A 21,361-nucleotide genomic window follows, 5' to 3' on the forward strand; every position below is an offset into this window, starting at 1 on the left:
TGCAGTTCTGGGAGGTGATCAGCGACGAGCACGGCATCGACCCCACGGGCACCTACCACGGGGACAGCGACCTGCAGCTCGAGAGGATCAACGTCTACTACAATGAGGCTGCGGGTAGGTGCTGCTGCCCCCAGCCTGCCAGGCGTGTCTGGCAGAGGGGCCACCTCGCTGTGGCTGGCACGGCCCTGAGCGAGAGCGGCCAGAGCCTGCGAGAGGGCTTTGTTTCCTGAGCGGCTCCGCCTGTGCGACACAGCCAGCACGTCCCCGCCGGGAGCTGCCGCGGCTCTGTCGGGAGCGCGGTCGCTGTTGTGACCTTCCCCGGCTGCGGCCGCAGGGCTGTAACGCGGCTGCTGCTCCCTCCTTCCCTCCCCCAGGTAACAAGTACGTCCCCCGCGCCATCCTGGTCGACCTGGAGCCCGGCACCATGGACTCTGTGCGCTCTGGCCCCTTYGGGCAGATCTTCCGACCCGACAACTTTGTCTTTGGTAGGTGACGGTGCCCTGGGGCTCCCCGCTGGGTCCCCTGGGACACCTGCTGTGGGGGCGGCTCGGAGCTGGCACGTGATCCCTGTACCCCCTGCTCCCATGTGGGGTGGGATGTGGKGGACATGGGATGCTACGRGGTGGGATGTGGGGAASCCCAGGATGCCTCGTGTGCGGAGGGCAGCGAGGTGGTGGCACGTGCCCTGTGCTCTGCCTTGCAGGCCAGAGCGGGGCTGGCAACAACTGGGCCAAGGGCCACTACACAGAGGGAGCGGAGCTGGTGGACTCGGTGCTGGACGTGGTGAGGAAGGAGTCGGAGAGCTGCGACTGCCTGCAGGGCTTCCAGCTGACCCACTCGCTGGGCGGCGGCACGGGCTCGGGCATGGGCACGCTGCTCATCAGCAAGATCCGCGAGGAGTACCCCGACCGCATCATGAACACCTTCAGCGTCATGCCCTCGCCCAAGGTGTCGGACACGGTGGTGGAGCCCTACAACGCCACCCTCTCCGTGCACCAGCTGGTGGAGAACACGGACGAGACGTACTGCATCGACAACGAGGCCCTGTACGACATCTGCTTCCGCACGCTGAAGCTGACGACGCCCACGTACGGGGACCTCAACCACCTGGTGTCGGCCACCATGAGCGGCGTGACGACCTGCCTGCGCTTCCCCGGGCAGCTCAACGCCGACCTGCGCAAGCTGGCCGTCAACATGGTGCCTTTCCCGCGGCTGCACTTCTTCATGCCGGGCTTCGCGCCGCTCACGAGCCGCGGCAGCCAGCAGTACCGCGCCCTCACGGTGCCCGAGCTCACGCAGCAGATGTTTGACTCCAAGAACATGATGGCGGCCTGCGACCCGCGCCACGGGCGCTACCTCACGGTGGCGGCYATCTTCCGGGGCCGCATGTCCATGAAGGAGGTGGACGAGCAGATGCTCAACGTGCAGAACAAGAACAGCAGCTACTTTGTGGAGTGGATCCCCAACAACGTGAAGACGGCCGTCTGCGACATCCCGCCGCGCGGCCTCAAGATGTCGGCCACCTTCATCGGCAACAGCACGGCCATCCAGGAGCTCTTCAAGAGGATCTCGGAGCAGTTCACGGCCATGTTCCGCCGCAAGGCCTTCTTGCACTGGTACACGGGYGAGGGCATGGATGAGATGGAGTTCACGGAGGCCGAGAGCAACATGAACGACCTGGTCTCCGAGTACCAGCAGTACCAGGATGCCACTGCTGACGAGCAGGGTGAATTTGAAGAGGAAGGAGAGGAGGATGAGGCTTAAGTATCTTGTTAGGTGGACTTCATAAAGCACGCATGTGTACTGAATGACTTCTGATAGTGGTGGTGGTGAAGCATGTTCTCTAGTTGCCATGTACCCCGTTGTCCTCTCAGCACTTGTAACCTTGGAAGAATTCTTAATGTAACAGATCTGCTTTGAAGTTTATTACAATGTCTTTTTGTCTTTTAATGTTAAGATCACATAAAGGCATGTATTCTAGACAGTGTTTTATGTCTTTTTTTTAAATTTTTTAAAATATCTTGGTTGAATCACTAGAGGCCATTTGGCTAGTGTGATATGAAATAAGCTTAAAGGCATGTCAGAAATCCTGCAGCACAGCAGTGCTATGACCCACTGCAGCTCACTGTCTCCTCTTATGTTCTGAAATCCTGACTTTAGGCATGCAAGGGCTGTGCTCCACAGGCTCGCTGCATTCTCAGGTTGCTTATGCAAACCTGACATTCTTTCCTCTCTGACTCAAACCTATCGAACTCGAATCAAAATGGAAAAGCAATTAAAATGGCTAAACAGACAAAAGAAAACCACCTCTTTTGTAACTTATTTTAAGTTTCAGATCATGCTAAGAAGTCTTCTACTTGTCTGTTGAATTCTTCTGCGAAGCGCAGGTGTAGGTTATGCTTTCCTTCCGGCATCAGAAGGAACCTTAAAAGACAAAAATCAGGCTGTGAACAGGAGCTACATCTGTGAGTGCAGGTAATCAAGCTGGTGGCAATTTTTCCTTGCTCTTCTGTARCCAGGTATGAAGGAACTTGGTAGTATCCCAGCATATTTGTTGAAAGTTGTTAACTTAAGCTGTGAACTAACAACAGTTCAGCAGCAAGCACCCTGTTCCTTAATGGGGAGAATATTAAGTTTAAAACTTAAAAATTGTGATCTGTTCTCCTCTTGGTTTCTAGAACCCTTTTTGTTCGTCTGCCAGGAAGGTATTTCAGCATTCAGGTGAGTAGACTGTATCTTTTAAAGAGATGTGAAGTACCTGAACTATCTTGCCTCTTCCAGAGAACAACGGTTGTACTGGGCAGTGAGCAAGGCAATAATTGCAAAAATATTGGTGTTATTGTATCACTGCCTCAAGTAAATTACGCTTTGACTTTTTTTTCAACGTGTGCCTCTCCTTCACCCTTAAAGACACAACTGTCTCCTTCTCTGCTAAGACAAAGGAAGCAGGAAGAATTCTAACTTAAGCTTTAACAGATGTTTAGAGCTAGTATCTCTTCTGTAGAATAATAATACTGATGAGTGCAGTAAGGAGAAAATACAATTTTTTTTTTTTTTTTTTTTCCTCTATCTGGAAAAATACATATATGCCTCTGGCATATACTCCTAACACTTATTTATTTATTTTGTTCTATAAGGTTGGGAAATACTTCATAGGATTTTTGTTCTGTCAATTGCTGTAAATTTTCAGTAAACAATTTTAACTTACATTGTCCTATGTCCTATGTTGCCTTACTATCGTTCAATTTCTACTACAGCAAGTTTTTTTCTTTTTTTCCTTCAAATTTCAAAACATTTCTCTTAGTGATAAAGGTTGCTTTGTTTCAGGAAAAGAAAAGAAAAATCTGTGCTGTGTTACCATAGCCAGTTCCTCTAGTGCCCTTCTCTGATGTTCATTAAACTTGTCTCTTCAAAGAGAGTGAGCAGAACATAGATGCACAAGCCTACAGGGCTGCAGATGGTCCTCAGCTGCCTGTCAAGCCACTCTGAGAGCATTCAAGTATATCTGTACCATATAAACATAAAACAATGGCAATTCTCTTGCCATGACAGAAACAAGCAACGTATCTGTGCTCCAGTCAACACAACCTTCTATTTTACTATTAAAAAAAAAAAAAAAGCAACTAATTTGCTGTTAAATATATGCTAAATTTAAAGTTTTCTTTCTACTACCCAAAGGAGAACCTCAGCGCCAGTATAAGAAGAGAAGGGGAGCACATGGTTAAGTATTAAGCTGTGTATAATTTTCCGAAACATCATCACTAGCCTGATTTATTTTCTGATAAATATACGTAAGGGGAAAGTACTTCAGCATGAAGACATGGAAAGTATCACCCTTCTTTTCTTTTTTCCTTTGTACGACAGCTTTTAACGCTGCTTCCTTCTTGGTTTGTTTTCGAAAGAAAATCTTGTAGCTCTTTGTCTATCCCGGGTTTGTGATGATTTGCCTTCAGAGCTCGGTACCTGGAGCAGTTCAGTGAACACTAACAGGATGCCAGGTGTCCGAAGCGGGTGAGGTGGGAGMAACTAACTCACAGGTGTTAGAAAAACACCTGCCTGGGGCTGCTGGGAAGACTTCTTGTGCTCATCTCTCTTGTGGCAGAAAGTATTTTTATGAACAGGGCAGATGACTTGGAACCAAATACATTAGTGACATTTCACAGAGGTTCTACAAATAAAACAACTTTACCCTGTACTCATAAAACTGGGCTCTGTTCTCCTAAATCTCTTCTCCAGTGCTTATCCACTCTGAAATCTTGAATTTTATTTCAAATCTATGAAAAAAGATCAGCTGCTTAAGTTCCAGCTTTTTAGAAGTTCAGAAATGGAGTAGATATCTGCTACAAGATATTTCTCGTTTTTTCAAGTTGATCATTGTATTACTTTTCTCACATTACTTTTTTTAAATGCACAAAAAAAACCCCAGTCTTTGCCACCATTGTTCACAACCGCAGTACCCTGTGCTTCTCCTATTAACTGGGAATGCTGCTCCATTCCTAGCAGCTAAATGCTGCGTGCTAGGAGATGGGGGAAAACTAGATACCATGCAACAAAAGGAGTGCCAGAGCCAGGATGGAGAATTCGCTTGTTTGGCCAAATGTTAAGGAATGTTTCTGTGAACAGGTGGAAGGGGGCAAAGGACCTTATTTGGTTTCTCTTGGAGAACATGTGGAGCAAGCTTACTGAAGAAGAAAGGGACTATTTTTCTCAATGTAACTTACTAAGGACGTTCATAATTTTATCTGTGGCAGAAAGAGCTTGCCCAATGGCATTTTTCTTGTTGTTGTTGTTGCTAACACTGTGGCATCCACTTTTTCCCTTCTTTAGTTGTGTTTTGTAGATGAGCAGTGCTACATAACTCACCGAGAGCCTTTGATGTTCTCATGGATGTATTCCGCATGCGCGCGTGGAACCAAAGGGTCCTTCCCTCCATGAATTATAAATGTGGGACATTTAATGAGAGGCAGCAACTCTTGGCAGATATTACCTARGGAGAAAATAAATGAAGGTCACACTTCAAATTTAAATAGTATGAAAGACTGAAACTGATTCTGCAAAGGATTTTGAATGCCACCCCATCTCAAGCCATTAGCTCTCCTTGGTTATTCTAGAGAATTATATAACTATGATTGTAACAGCTCTTTCTTCAAAACACTATGCCAGTACTTCACTGACATGTGCTTCATTAACGGATACTAACTCAGATGGACAGTGGGTGAAGTATTTCTGGCCCACACTTTTTCCAAGGTTTATACTGACTAGTCCAGACAAATCCATACATTGCTTCCCTATCTTTATTCTTTCTGCTCTTAGAGTCTTATGGCTTCCATGGTTTATGTTCTGCTTTTTTACACTGGTTACCAGGCATCAAGTTGTAAGATTTGTTACTTTTACCAACAAGCTAACTTACTATGGTGGCTGTTCTAYTTTGAGTTCTTTGTTGCCTGTAATGTATAACCATATAATACAAATTATCCAAAAAGTATTCAGAATTATTCTTTTYGACTGTTCCTTTTATATAACATCGAGAATAATTTTATGCTTAGCAGGCCTTGATCTCATCAGAAGTAATTTTACTGCTTTTCCTTAAAAGCTTTTTATTCCTCTATCCCTCTTTCTTTCTCATCACCTAGTATCTCAGTTTCTATAGTCCTTGGCCAACGTKCCACACGCTCCCAAGAGAATTTGCAAGAAAACATACTGGATGAGTTTTAAGGTGCATTTTGAGCTAGCTTTATGTTCTGTTTGTAAATGTCTCCCTACAGTTACCAACACAGTTAATACGTATACATGCATACTGTCCTTAGCTCTTTAGTCAGTCACTGCTCTACAGAGCCTTCCAGTTGTTTGGCTTTGCATATCATCCCAGTTCGCAGTGCTGTCCATTAWCCAGTTTCTTTTGGAACACTTTGTCCATAAGCTTCAAAACTCTCCACAAATGTTGATGAAATTTCAGACCAAATACCAAGTAACCTTTTTACCTACGGCCATAGTTACCGGTTAGTATTTAGAAATAAACCTGTTTTGTGCTATAATCACTGGGTACTGCTTATTCCAGTAAGACAGCCTCACAAGGAAGTCTTGAACTTTGCAGCTTTAAGCAGCGTGTTCAGTTTCATTAAATGGTGACATCCTCTTAATATTTATTTCATTGAGCAGCTCACACTAAAAGCTGCTCCACTTAGGGCAAGAAATCTATTTCTAAAAAGAATTTGATGATGATGTTTTCGACAAAGATTTTGGTTTCTTCCTCTTAACTCTGATTTAGTATTCTAATCTGATGATTTTTAKTAAAGCCTTTTCTTCTATTCACAATTCACAACCTTTCCTGGGGCGTGACTTATATTGCCTTCCCCAAGCTAATCCTAGAAAACAAACAGGGACTGATAGTTTCTAACACTTCTCTCAGAAACTGTCAGGCTTCTCTCAATATCTGACCCAGTTACAGCATGTGGGTAATTCAGCTCCTCATTACATTTCTCCATGTGTTGTCTTTTTCACAAAGTCACTTCATTTCAGTATCTGAGGCAGACAGTAAAAGGACGTGACAGTAAGCGGCCTTTGGACCTCAGAATAAACTCATTTTAAGGAGATGCTTACCAGAAAATACAAAACAAAATCACATCATAATTTGTTACATTTCTCTGCTGGGAGAAATTCTAGTACCATGTTGCTGATCCATTGAAATCTGTGGAAAAATACCCAGCGAAATAATATCTTCTTTCTGTAGTACCTGCTGCCATTTAATGAATGTGACCTTTCATCTTCCATTATGACAGCTATGGGRAATGTACAAAAGAGCATTATAGACTCTTTGGTTTATGCAATATGCATTTCTGCTTCAGGTAAACTTAAAGCATTTTTTTTCTGAATTAAAACAGAACTGCAGATTATTATTCATGGTATCTTTGGCTGAAAAAGTCTATTACAGAAATCATCGGTGATAAGTATTTAATTAGGATTATTCTACATAGTTTAGTTCCTCTTTTTGTATTTTAAATACCTAAGCTGCAGCAGCAGGATTTTAAAAATATATTCGTTATTTTGAGTTCCAAAATTTGATCTTCCTCTTGATGAGGAAGTGATGATTTAATACTGTAGCTTTGTGGTGGAGCAAGGGGAGCGTATCTCCAGCTACAGCTTCCCATAACYGTGCTTTCTTCCTGTACCTTGCTGGTTTGTGGTGCATTTACAAATCGCTTTACTCATGAGTGTGAGTCAGACCYGGTTTTTAATACTTTTAATGCCATATGCCAAGTCCTTCATTTTCTGCTTGCTAGGAGTGCTGTTAAGAGAGATTTTTATCTAGACTTGTCTGCTACTGTATTTTTTTCTAGTTTATCACTGTAAAAGTCTTTCTTACCATCTGATTTTTCTGCAAAGCGACATATTCCATCTACCCAAGCCTCACAAGTTTTTGCAAAGTATTTATGTCCATACATCTCTTCCAATGGTTTCCTAACCTTTTCGCTCCACTTGGAAACATCTCGGATGCCTATAAAAAATAATATTGAAATATGTTAAGATATTTCCAGCAACCAGATATGCTTAGCCAGTACTGTAAGCTCCTAAAACAATACGAGTAAATTTTCAAAGCTGACTGAAAATACGTGTTTCAAAGTTGAGTTTACACTGAATACTTAACTCTGAATAAGGAAGGGGATGTAAAAAAAAAGAAGATAGTTTTAGTATCTCTGCTAAGTGTTTTTGCAAAAGACTACCTTGTTACTATGGTCATGAGGAGCTTAAAAAAATACCACAGGTCCAAGCCTGTCACTGCTGGTATTTCTTTATAGAGGTCTTGTTTTGCAACAAGAAGAGCTCAATGAGGTACATTCCTTATGGAAAAAAAGAACTCTTTTTATAACAGTGTGCCAGAATTGGCAATCCTTTTTTATATATCCTACAGCCTTTTGCTTTGGCTCCTGGATAGAAGTCCTCCCATGGTTCCTACCAGTATTCAGAAGAAGGAAGCTCTTACTAAGGCATTCCAGCAGGCTGACATCATGGCACATTTGCCATAGTCTTGGAGGAAAACAAGCAACTGTACTTAGTAGAGCCCAGTGACTCATGGCACGATGGCTAAAACTCTACAAATAATCTGCCATTCTGCTTTATTTATCAGGCTTATCTMTTTTCCCTTCCCAAAGTGTGAGCAGCACTAACAGTTGAGATACCTACCAGGGTCATGAAACTATATTTCACTTGTATGGCCTTGAGTCAGTAAACCCCCAAGTAACTCTGGCAGAGCAGAGAAGGTGAAAAGAGACTGCAAAGCACTGAATCATCAAACAGCAACGTCTACAGCTAGTGAGGTTTTTAATTGGTTTCAAATGGAAAGCAAGGGAAGAGAGGAGGAATGAAGTAGCTGGTGTGAAACAGAACCTGTCCGGCCCCAGGAGCGAGGCAGCAGTGAATGAAAGGGCTGTTTTACAGCAGCYTCTGTTGGGTAACCCCTGGCAAACAAGTCTGACCATTCCCTGCCAGCTTGTTACTGTGCAGCCCTTTCCCTTTGGGCATCCACCATCCTATCCTTGCAGCCAGGCTTACTCTGAACTGAACAGAGAATGAAGGCCCGATGCTGAAAGGGCACAGGGAGCAAAGCAGGATCCTTCTCTCCTAAGCAGCCCGAGATCACCATTCTTGCACGCTCTAACTACGGACCTTATAAAGTAAGACTTTATTTTTTAAGACTTCAGTTTGTTAGCAGAAGTTGACACACACAATTCATAATTGTTATGCAATAAAAACTCCATATATATTAGCATATAAAGAAATAATTTAGCACTTTTACACATCTTAAAAGCAATGTTTACTGTATTAAAAAAGAGTAAAAACAATAATAATACTACTATTTTCTAATGCAGGCGAGTGAACTGTACATGTAAAGTATTTACACTTGTAATTTAGCTGAAGCCAGACAAGATTCCACAACTGCTACAAATCACATTCCAGTTATTTAAATGAACATCTGCTTGCTTACATTTGCTGAGGATCTGTATGAGTTGCTCTTTTAACTTTTAATTTCAAAAATAAGGTCATTTCTGAGCACCTTAGCAGTTTTTGCTGTTTTCCTTCAGAGTGACAAATGGTCAGATTCTGTTTCGCATGAGCGGAGAAGGGAKCAGAAATTTCATGCTGCTTTATTTTGCAAAGGTTTTGTAATTACAATAATGAGCTTCAAAGGAATGCAAATTATAAAGGGATCCTGGGATGTTTACTTGAATGATTTGTTTGCCTCTTGAGCTCAAATGGTAAGTTATGAGCTTGTTTTCTTACACTGTGTATTATATAACCCCTAGAGGCAAACAGAGTTATATATTAGCCCACTAATTTTCTGTGGACCTTCTCTAAAGGTTGTGCAAGAACTGAGAAAGGAAATCAAGGCTGGAGTCAATTGCTTTATTTGGAATTTATTTGTTGGAGTTTATTACAGCAATATTTTTTTCCACTAAAAATTACTGATAAACTAGTTGTAATTTATGCTTTAACAGTCCCTTTGTAAAATGGTTTGCTATAATTTTTAATCCTACTATATTAGCTCTGGAGTAATTGTTAGGCAGTTTTTTACTAGAGCTTTAAACTATCCTTGTTCTTAGCAACATGGTGAATTTTGTGCTGTTACTTTTGTTTTTGTTATGTCCTCAACTTTGTTTCCACTGAGCCTTACGATGACTACGATCCTCAGACCAAGATGAAATGAACACACTTCTTCAATAATATGATCTGTTCCTACTTCTAAATTTGTACATACCATTATAAATTCTCACATCCTCTTGAGTAACACTGGCGTTTGCTCCCCAAACCACCAGCTTGTGGATAAGAGCTGGGTACTTCGCAGCTGCAATCAGTGCTGTAATGCCACCATCACTCCATCCCAGCAAAGAGAACTTCTTAAATTTGAGTGCCTTAATTGGTATAAGAAAGTCACATACAAATCATCAGCAATTTTTTTTAATCAACAAATATCAAATATTTCTTGAAAGCTATCTGTATGGATTCAAACACAACACTAAAAAAAAAAAAGAATTACCAGTAGCTTTCATAACTAGAAAACATAAATTCTCTGCTATGTAAAAAATGTTCAGAAAAAGGTCAATAATTAATGAAAATAAATTACATCCTCCCTCTTCCTTGGCTCTTCACTGAAACAGAAAGCAACCATTTAAAAGGCCCTATTGAAATTAGAACTTGTTTATTTACAGTGGAGACTGAAGACTTTTTCGCAAGGACATGATGGTGTGAAGAACTTCACAATTCTCTTGGTGTAAAGCTGGCAAAGATCTTTATAGTGTGGAATGGTATGTAATAGGAGACCAATATAAGCTTAAGAAAAAGATAGACTTCAGACTCTTAAAACAAAATACAGTGATCTAAATTACTGATATCATTTAGTGAAAATGTATCTGCACATGTCTGCACATCTACACAAATGTATCCCCAAAAACACACATTTTCTATGTGATTGTTTCAAATTTTAGGGTTTACTTCACAGGTGCTGATGCTTGCTTCCTTACTTATCATTGTTTATAAGTTGAAGTGTTAAACACTTTAAATGTTATTTCAGGTGAATTATGGTTCAAAATATTGATCCTGAAATACTTCCTTCTCTAAAAAGGAAGACTGTGAGCAAAGAAATACGGCAACCAAGACTTTCATTCATTCTTGCTTCATTCACACTTCTTTCCACTATAATTTGTTTTCTCATCTACAAAAAGCTGCTGTGGGGAGTAACAGCAAATGGACAGGGATGAGGATTTTGCATGTGTGCTGTTCAGTGGGCGGAGGGTGAGGAAGGGAAAGTGACTCAGATGCAGAAGCCTGAAGGCTGCCCACACACAGCATTCAGTGGCTGAACAGTTCTTGCAGGCTGCCGTACACAAGCCTTGGGTTCTGACTTCACTAACATCTACAGTAAGAAGGTTTCAGTGATTTTTTTTTTAGAGGCAGAGATTACATCCTTTGAGATGAGATTAAGGGAAATATTGTGCTTTTGGAGAAAAAGAGAAACAGTTGATTTAGTTGAATTTGTTCCTTGCTGTTCTGTTGCTGGAGTCAGTCTTGTTTTCTTCATACAGAAGGAAAAAAAAAGAAAAAGAAAAAAAGAAAAAAAAAACCCACACAGGTAATGAGAAAGAAAAGAACTGCAGAGAGATAAAGAGCAGCTTCTAGGAGCTGACTCTTGCTTATAAACCTGATGTTCAAGTGAGAAATAGCCTTATCAGTCAACTACAAACCTGGCAAGCTTGTACCACTATCGGGTTTTCTGCTTTTGTTTTTTCCCTTAATACTAGGCTTACTCCAGCTTTGCTCAAAATGAGATTTTACTGAGATAAGCCATAGTTAGCATACAGGGGGAAAAAACAAGTAGGAAAAAGAAAAGGACATACAAGGACAGAGCTGACAGCAAGAAAGAGTGCTTTGAGTTTTAGAAGCTCACAGGTTGGCCCTGGCTGCTGAAAGAGCAGTGCCCTGTAACCTCCTTTCAGGGGAAGGCCCTTGAAGGGTTACTGGTATCTCTGCAAGCTGCCGGAGTTGGCAGCCATCCTTGTAAAACTTTGAGTTTTGTTGTTGCTGCTGCTGCTGTTTTCCAACTGCCAAGAGCAAATTATGGAATTCAATGCTAGCTAATGGGCAGAACAGCCTATTAAAATTTTTGCCTAACCCTTCAGCTGAAATCTGTTCGCTTCCAGTTGCTTCTCCAGTTTGCTGCCATTATCTCAAGTCTTTGGGTTGTCTCAGTATGCCTTTCCAGCAAGAATAATTTTACTTTTTCTCTTTGGCCTTCCAAAAAACCATGAGATGTAACAAACRTGTTGGATGTGGTGAGCACACTTACTCGTTTGCTCGAATGTTGAACTATTCACAGGACAGGTCTCTGCCTAACATTGGCAACAGCCTGAGAGCTGATTACAACTCCCAATTCTGTGGGCAAATTCGCGCTGGCCCTACCCTGTAAATGAACAAAAGTCCTCTTAAAATCGCCTCTTCCATCCAAGCCTCTGTGAAATGCAGTCAAATGATCACGTAGGCTCTCACACACACATACAAAAATTTACAACCTTGAGCTATAACAGAACAGCACTCTGTACTACAAATTTCCATCGGCTCAGAGCAGGTGCGCCACAAATAACGGCTGCAACTGATCTCCAAAAATGTGGAGAGGCAGAAGCCCATCCTTTCAGTGGGGCAGTGGCTCTGAACAGCAAGAACTTCTTAAATGTCAACACTAATTACCCCCATAATAAGCATTTTAATGCTCTTGACCTTTCTTAATGTTGAGACACGGGGATGGAGTGTGGCAAAGCAGACTTAAAGCATCTACTTTTTTCCAGCTGAATTCATTGTTTGCATTTTGCTGCTGCTGCTGTTTCCAGTTGACTCTATCACAGAGCACATACAGTGCTGCAGAGCTCTGCTATCTGTATCAACCTGCTAAACACTCTGCAGAGTTTTAGCTTTCATTATTTCACAGAAGCTTCCAGCAGGCACAGCTCTGACAAAGAGGCCAAAGCCCAGAAGAGCCTAAATAAGGGCTCTGAAGGCTCAGCTATACAGAGGGGCTTAGCAGTATAGGTTGTGTAGATGTAAACCAACACACCACTGTAATGCCCTTGCATTAGGATAGTTGAGACGCAACATCACAGGAGTTAGGACTTTGTTTTAATCTGGAAATCCTAGATGTAATCATTCCTTACATTTTGTGCCTTTATATTTCAAGCTAAAATAGAAGCAAGTTACTCATGACTGCAAGCTACCCTTGCTTGGAAAGCCTGAAGTAACTTGTTATTATACATCTACATTAATAAACTTCTTTTAGAAAAGATGCAGTTACATATAATTTGGCAGCCAATAAATCTACTAAATTAGTAGATTAGTTTTGGCAACTTTTTCGCATTAATAAGCTGTTGTCCTGTTTTATTACAGACTACACGGCTGCATCTTTTTGGGGATGGCGTTGTTTTTTAATCTGCCTTCATTAGTATTTGAAAAGAGGCAGAAAAAGGGGTACAACTTTTTAAGACTGAAATGTTGTCACCTCTCTCTGGCAGCATGTTTATTTTCTGTATTACTATAGCAGAATAAATTGGTGATTCAGGAGACTATTTCCATGGTTAGAGAGCAAAACAGTATCTTTATCCTGATAGCTGTCAGACCTATTTTGTTTCACTATGCAGAACACTCCACAAAGGCTGCATTTTCAATTTCAAATGGTTCTACAAGGTTGCTGCTCATTTCAGAAATACACTTGGATTCACTGTCTGAATCTTGTCTCATATTTTTGGAATTTTAATGCTCTGCCAACTTTCTTAACATGGCCAGAGAACTGTATAGCATAAAATAAGAGAGCAAAGTATCAGTTGAAGTAAATGATTATAAAAATCAGACAAAAGAACACAGACTTGAATTGTAGAATCTATAAGAAGGCAGGATGATGACAACTTAAGACCATGTTCTTCACAATCACAATAGTTGTTTTAGTTATTAAGATCTGGTATGATTACAGGAATTCTTTGATTTCCTACGCAAGTTATTTTGGTAATAGGCCTTAAAGCTCAAAGTGTCAGCTTAGTTCCCAGGATCAATGTTTCAGATGAAATGGGCTGCTCTACTGCCAAGACTCCATTAGGTAGAATTTTTCTAAGAAGGCTTCACCACTGTAATCCCTGCAGTTAAGCCACTTAGCATAGGCTTTGTTTTTTCATACACGCTTTACCTACACTTTACAGGGGTCTTCACTGCAAACCTCTTAGGACAGGGTATTTTGGAGTCAAAATGTATTGCTTTATAACTGATTCCCACTGTTGAATTGTTGTATATTGGAAAACAGATGGACAAAGAAAATTTTCCAGAATAGTTTTTAAGCTCTCATTTGTATGTTCTTCCATGTAACTTGCTGTCTACTGGGAGTTATATATTTAACAGTACTGTTCCCTCCTCTTCAAAGTTTGAAGAAAAACAGGTTTTAGAAATATGTATGTTAATGATCAAATCTCAAAATAGATTTACCTGCATAAGATCTACAGCATCTTTTGCGTCCCTCTCAAAGAAATCTGGAGGAAAGTCTCGAGGTGGAGGGATGGATTGTCCATATCCCCGAGGATCCCAAGCAACAATTGTGAAAAGCTGCTTGTTCATAGACTTAAGCTGCGGTCCAAAATCGGTTTGACCACTCCCTGAAACATCATCATTTTTTCAGTTAAAGTAACCACTCTTATAAATATATAGCATATAGACAACTTATATCTTAATTCTAAAAAAAGATGCTATCTATCAACTGAAAAAATATTTTATCTCTGCATATTGCATCTTTCAACAAGGAAGTACCATAATAAAAAGCTTTAGGATATTTACAATACGCTTAAAGCAAACTAYTTCTATAAGGCCTGCAAAGCTTATCAACTGTTTTGCTCTGCACCAAAGCTGTAACACCGAATCAGTAACTCAGTTACCTGCAATCAAACAGAGTATTGATTTATCTTTAACACTCATAAAGCAGCAGGATGGCCAATGCTGCTCATCTGGACAGTACAGATTAAACTCAGCCTAATGGAAAGCTATTCTGCCAGCACAAAATTATGTTAAACGGGGCCAGAGTCAAAGTTTGGGTTAGGAAAATTGCTGAAAGATGGATTTAAACCTGAATTTTTGGTTGAGCAACCTAGAACAATTGCTTCCTTCCTGGTGCAAGAGGAGGAATATCCTAACTTTAGCTAAGAAGTTTATGGTCCATAGGTAAAAAGCATTGTATGATACAGAGTTTCTTATTGATAAAAAGCTTTAACAAGACAATTGATATTTAAATTGAAGTTTCAATGTTTTATCGACCAAGGAGACAATGGTGACACGAAAGCACAAAATAGTAACATCTTGTTTTTTCTAATATGTAAGTTACCAAATATAAGTCAAATACAGCATTTGTTTTTCTCTGCTTCAGAACTGTTTCCTTTATTAATGGCTCACACTTTCAAAAGATGAAGAAAGGAACTGCTCCAGTCTGGAAAATGCTATTGCTCTGAGCTGTCTATGAACACTAGCACGAAGGCAAAAAGACTACAATTCTCATTTGGATTATGTTCATGTGTTAACAGTATCAATACTGTTGTGAATAAAAACGTTCAGCTCTAGTATATCGCATTACAATAATACAAATCAAATATGAAAGTGCCTATGCATAATTATGTTATCAAGCCTGTTTAAGGCCATTTATGGTTTGTACTTGGAGGATCATGTCCCCAGGTATCTCCTGCTCTCTCATCAGCTGGTCCGTATGACAAACGAGGCTCTATATAGCATGTCCATACAGCATGATGAGCTGACTGCAACCTGACTGCAGCCCTTCTCCCTTGCAACACCAATCAACAGCTATAGTCAGAGACAAAATAGCAGGTTGTTTGAAAAATAGCAATGCAGCATGATTTAGAATAATCACGCATCTCTAAACAGGCTTTATATGACTTCTTCACTACGCTGCACATGCCTGTTATGCTAGGTATTTTGGAACCTAAAAAAATCCTCAAAATGAAAAGCATATCCAGATGCTGTGTTTTTTTGGCTTACTTAGTACTTCTCCATTTAGGAAGAAAAATATCATTTTATTTTACCATATGCTATTAATAGTCTGGAGACCGACTAATTCCACTGACCTAAGAGCACTTACCTTGTTAGCAGCACACTTATTTATTAATATTGTAAGTAGTATTTAATAATACTAAAAACTCAAGATTCAAAAGGAGAACAGAATTGATGGTCTGTTGGTTGGTGGTTTGTTGCCCAAAAATCTGAGGCTACAGTTAATAATGGTAAAGATACTAAGTCTTAACTATTACTGTTTGTAATAATGCTAACTGAGCAAATGCAGTGTATTACCTCAGAACAGCAGATGTCCTATTGACATCTTGGTATGAATGGCTATTAAGTTTGAGTGGTTGTGTAGTACTGAATGTACTGCAAGAATCCAGAAGAAAACCATGGGTTAATTTTCAAAGGTTGTTATCAAAAGCAGTAGTCTCATCGGCCAGATATCACACCGTTAGCAGAAACTGTTTTCCATCTCTAAAAGCCACTGAGAATTTTAATGATATTCCCATGAACGAGCAAAACGTGAGAACACATTTTAAATCAAAAAGCCAGTCTCATCTCTGTCTTTTTCATTATGGGCCCAGACTGCAAGCACTGCATTACTACTATTAATTTCACTGGAATGCGCCTCCTTTCTAAAAAGGAAAGCAGCCTTCAGCCTGTGTGATAAATACAGCTCACCTGATTAGGTAACCAGTACGATTAGGTACGAGGTGCTTGGGGAGACACTTATAACCTTTAAAAAACAGATTTCTGGTTACCATAACTCTGCCTTAATTTATCTTTCACGTGGACCATTCCTCTTAATGATAATGCTTCATGGTCAGGTGTTAAACATTTTATCAAATAGTTTTGTGTATACTAGCTTGGGAGCAGACAGGGCACAAGAGGTAGTTGCTCTATCAAGAAAAGACAAACCCTCCTCACCTAGCATGCCAGGAAGCAGAAGAACTGCATGGTTTCCTTCTCCTGTCTGCTGATAATGCAGGTGGACTCCATTCACTTGGATTTTGGCAGATGTTGTCATAGTACTGGGGATACAAGAATGGGAGAGAGAGAGAAAAAAAAAAGCAAAACATTCAGCGAAATGTCTTACCACTACATGCTCATTCAAGAAATATAAAATGATTATTTTTTCTAAATATGAAGGACTATACAGCGAAACTTCTCTGTGTCATTTGCCCTTTCATGAAAGCTCTGAAGTGGAAATAAAAACACGACTGGGGCAGAGAAGTATTCAGTATATCACCTCTATGTAACTTTCATACCTAGTTTCACAAAGGCAGCTAAATGGCTTAAGCCGAGGGGGACGTGACTGTACAACCACGCAAACATAAAAGCAGCTTAAATGCCTGCAGAAATATGTTGAATCTAGAGTATGAGAGGCTAAGCCTCATTCTGTCACAGAGTAACTTTCAGAATGGCTGTTCACCTTGTTATTAATAAACTGAACCTCACCATCTGCCAAAGAAACTGCAACCTATTGTTGCAGCTGCTAATGAACCAGAGGGTCTGCATGAAAAACACTGTGCACTGAGATGGGGCTGCAGGGGTGGCAGAAGAATGTGACAATAATCATTATGTGACTGCAGCCTCTGCAGGGGGTAATGGCTAACTGGAAAACACCACCTGACAAAAATACCCCGAAGAAGCAGGCTAAGTGGAAAAATGTAAACTATCATGGTTACAGAAACTGACACAGGGGACAACATCCTCCCTTAAACATGGAAACTCACCTTGCACTACAACATATGACCTATTTGTAAATGCAAATAATTAACCTGTGGATCTATTTATAGACACAGACTCCTAGGGAGAACACAGAAGTAGCATATGTTGATATGCAACCAGTGCAAATGATTGCACCAGGACTCCAGTTAAGTCTGTGGCCTAATAGTTGCGGGGGATCTTTTTACCAGGCTAACTCATTTTGTCTAAAGGTGGCAATATGAGTTTTGCCAACTGACTGCCAAACAGCTAAGCTCTCTTTGCTGCACTTCTGTTTACCTAGATTAAATATTCTTGCTCCACTGAATTCATTCAAGTACAGTAAAGCATGGAGTAATGGTCTCGCCCATGTAGAGATCAATATCTAGGATTTAAAAGAAAAACAAAACAACAACAAACAAAACACTTAAATCGTTCTCATGAGGCAGTTGAAACAACAGTCTGTGAGCTCAGGTTCCCACCAGCTCCTAACACTGGCAGATTGAACAGCAGAACGTGCTCAAGGTAAAGCCACTTGGATTTCACATAAAACCCTGGTCTACACAGCACATCGAATAATGCCACATACTAAATCATGGCTGTGATTTTGCAGAATAGGATCAGCTCTTTCCACCTGTGCAGATTCAACTGGAATACTGGAGCCCAAGTGCAGAGCTGTAGTTCAGGAATGAGTACAGGCCAGGCATCAAAGAAAGCCAATGTGCCATTAAAACTCCTGTGACTTTTGCTGAATTGTTACAGCAAAGCGATCCCAGTGATTATTCTGGCTGTATTCTTTAACTTATTTTAAGTACATTCCTCAMAGCTCATGCAGCTATGTACTTCAATGCTTCATAAATTCTGAATGTAGCTTTCAAATATACTTTCTCATCCTCTTTTTTAAAGCATCTGATGGTTCTGCTTTTTCTCTATAAAAGGAAATTATGTTTTCCCAGGACACCATCTTTTAGTTTGCTCTCATTGCAACAGGTTATTTTATCACAGTTCTTATTATTGCAGTTAAGCAACTCAGTTTTATGCTTCTGATGAAAAGCAAAAGCATGACCAGTTCTGAACAAAATGGAAATTACCATCATCCTGCTACCTTTCTATAGAGTTAAACACAGTGTACTTTTCATAGGCAAGAGAAGTATATTCTGCTTTCCTGATCCAGATGGTATTTTTTTTCCCTTCCATGGCTCACCTTTTTTTTCTAAGATTAATTATTAACATCATGGGCTCAAGAATTTGCGGAGTTTGTCCTGCTTCTCTGTTCTTGGATTACATCCAAGTGTAAAGTCTGAAGAAATAACAGCGTTCCATGTATTATTCAATTTTCAATACTTTCTACATTAGGAACAAATAAGTTGCTGTTTATATGTGCTGAGAAGCTGTACTGAAAATAGCTCTCCCAATTGCAGATTTGGTTCCAGCCACACCAAATTTCTATGGATGCAAAACCTCTTCAACGTGATAGTTACCACAAAGACTGCATTTTTCACTCTTTGGCAGAGCCACGTGTGCAGCAATGCCATTTGAGCTGTTTGTAGCGGTGGCGGCAGGGTTATGGTTTACACGGTGCCTCTATTCACCAAGGCAGTCGGATACAGCGTGCGCAGGTGCAGAGGGTGTTAAACCTCGTGCAGTGCCTGCCTGGGAGTCCACGCTTCACCTCCAGGTCCCGAAAAGAGTGCAACTTCACATGTGAACTATGTTTCTCTTTCAGCTCTGTTACAAAAATCAAACTAATCTTCATCTGTGTAAGAGACATCACGGTATAATCCCTGCTTTACTTAGCAGAATCTGCCTAACAATATTATTATTAAACCGATAACAAGGGGCCTTGCAACAACCCAACGCAGGAGAAAGCCACCAGCTTGGAGACAGCTCTTCTCCCCCTAAACMATTTCTCTCCGCTGCGGATGCGAACCCGGCGCCCCAGAGCACGGCCCGGCCCCCCGCCTGCGCCAGGACACCCTGCCCAGCCGCCCCCATCGCGGCGGCGCCGGCCGCGCTTTCTTTACCCGTAGGAGGCGGCGGCTACGCGCCACGGCAGCGGCGCGGCCCGCAGCAGCGCGCGGCCCGCAACCCGCCGAACCATGTTGCCGGGCCGGGCTCCGCCTCCCCCTTCCCCTCCTCCCCAGCCGCTGCGCTCGGGCGCTCGGCCCCGCAGGGCTTTGGGCCGCCGGGGCTCTGCAGCCCGCCAGGCACCTGGGCGCGTCCTTGCCGGGACGCGGGGCGGCCCCGCGCCCCCGGGGTGCCCGTGCGGGGAGCACAGGCGCCCGGGCCCCTTCTTGTGCCTAGGAGGGGGCGGAGGCCACAGCCCCAGCGCAGCTCAGCCCAAGGGGGCTGCTCAGGGCCCAAGGSGGGGTTTCTTCTCAGCAGTGCGCGCAGCCACGGCTCATGCGCAGCACCCATAGCAAGCTCAGGAGCGCCCAGCTGTCACCGCAGTGAGGCAGCCCCAGCGCTTCGCTTCGCTCCCTGCCAGCCGTCCCTCGCCGAGGCGGCAGCGAGGCCCGGCACTGCGGTGGGATGGCGGCGGCTACACGTGGTGAAGTGAAGGTGCTGGCTACGTGGGGTATGGCGCAGGGCGCCTCTGGAATGGGCTCCACGTCGCCCCCTGGGTGCAGAGAAGCACCGAGAGCGGAGCAGGCGGCTCCCGTGCCCAGGGCGCCAGCCGCCGAGAAGCCTCCTCGGGGCACGGACACCCCCGCGCGGAGGTGACAGCCGCAACCGCCCCAACGGCCGCGCGGTGCCGCCCCTCCCTGCTGCGCACGCGCAGGACCGCAACGGCAGCAGCGCGAAGGCGGAACCCTCCCCTCCTCCCTGCACGCTCTGATTGGCGGCTACGCGTGTCACTCAGGGCAGGGCGACCGTTGCTGAGGGCGGGGAGCGGCGGCCCCGCCCTGCGTCCCGCCTCTCGGCGGCGGCCGTTGGCGCATGGGCTGCCGTGGAGGGAGCCGGGGGCAGGGGCGGCTGGGGCGAGAAGAGGGATCCCCCGTTCTTCTTGCCCCCCATCTGTTTTTACCCACACTCAGAGAAAAGGGGTTTCTGTGAGGGCCCCTTCTGTCCGCAGTGACCTGTGCAGGCCAGGTTAGGGTGGGGTGCTGCTTCCGCAGCCACACCTGGCTCCACCACCCGGTGGGCATGGAAGACATTTTAACTGTCAAAGGCCAAATGTGTGTGCAGAAACACACAAGCACAAGGACAGCCAGCTTGCAGTGCTGTGCACTGGGGTGCTCTGCRAGTTCCTTGTTCTGAAATGCAGAGAAAGGAGAGCTCCAGGTTAAGTAGTGCAGACAGCATCATAGACGTTTTGAAGACGTCACACTGTGCAACATGTACGCAAACAAGCATCTTCAGTAAAGTATAGAAAGCAGGAAGTGTTTCAGAGAACACGTAGTGACATACAGCTGGATATCTGACAGGCAGTTCCAACAGACAGCAAAAGTTTCCACATGACTTCATGGGTCAGCATGTGTTAATTCGGGAACGAGGAGGAAGCAGGCTAGAGAGCTCATGAGAATGATGACAAACAAGCCTCAAAACGTCAGTATGAGCCTCTGTGGAAGTTCCCGTGCTGCTAGTGATCTATGTTTTAGACCTATCTGGAATTCTTTGAAGCCCTTAACTTCCAAGGAAACCCTGCTCTGAGAGTTTAGGTCCTTTTTCAGGGGCACTGTGTTTACTGAGATGCAGCTCCTCTCTCAGGCTGTCATTGTGCTGCAGGAAAGCAAGCCTTCCTGTGAGGGAAGCTGGGTGAGCCACACGGCATAGGTTGTGCTTCTCTCTCCTCTCACCCACCCCACAGTGAAATGTGGCCCTGTGAGTGGCCCTCCAAGCCTTGCCCAGCATAGTCCTGCCAGCTGTGCTGACACCAAGGGGCAACCCGCACACTCCTGGCCTCTTTTCTGCCTTTGCCTTCTTTGGGCAGCATTTAGTTCAGCAAACGATCCTTTGGAGTTGAACCCCCCCCAAATTCCAATTGTAAGCCCAAGCCACTCAGGCTTTACTCCTGCTTGCAGGCTTTGCCACTATGTGAAGGTCTTTCTAAATGGCAGCACACCCCCCT

At 43.1% G+C, this 21,361-nt stretch overlaps 2 protein-coding genes across 2 annotated transcripts; one reads left to right on the top strand and one right to left on the bottom strand.

Moving 5' to 3' along the window:
* Positions 1-8: 8 nt before the first annotated feature.
* On the top strand, positions 9-1,963 carry LOC112947606 (tubulin beta-2 chain-like). Its single transcript, XM_026039727.1, has 3 exons — positions 9-114; positions 375-485; positions 704-1,963. Exons 2-3 carry the CDS (start codon positions 425-427, stop codon positions 1,762-1,764), a joined length of 1,122 nt encoding a protein of 373 aa, XP_025895512.1. The 5' UTR covers positions 9-114; positions 375-424; the 3' UTR covers positions 1,765-1,963.
* Positions 1,921-19,390, bottom strand: BPHL (biphenyl hydrolase like). The gene is made up of 7 exons (XM_026039734.1): positions 19,314-19,390; positions 16,510-16,613; positions 14,011-14,177; positions 9,755-9,908; positions 7,364-7,495; positions 4,864-4,987; positions 1,921-2,424 (listed from the first exon to the last, which is right to left on the bottom strand). Exons 1-7 carry the CDS (start codon positions 19,388-19,390, stop codon positions 2,337-2,339), a joined length of 846 nt encoding a protein of 281 aa, XP_025895519.1. The 3' UTR covers positions 1,921-2,336.
* Between the last annotated feature and the right edge of the window lie 1,971 nt (positions 19,391-21,361).

The sequence above is a fragment of the Nothoprocta perdicaria genome, unplaced genomic scaffold, assembly GCF_003342845.1.
Source record: "Nothoprocta perdicaria isolate Ctin4 unplaced genomic scaffold, notPer1 scaffold_24, whole genome shotgun sequence".
Taxonomy (NCBI): Eukaryota; Metazoa; Chordata; class Aves; order Tinamiformes; family Tinamidae; genus Nothoprocta; species Nothoprocta perdicaria.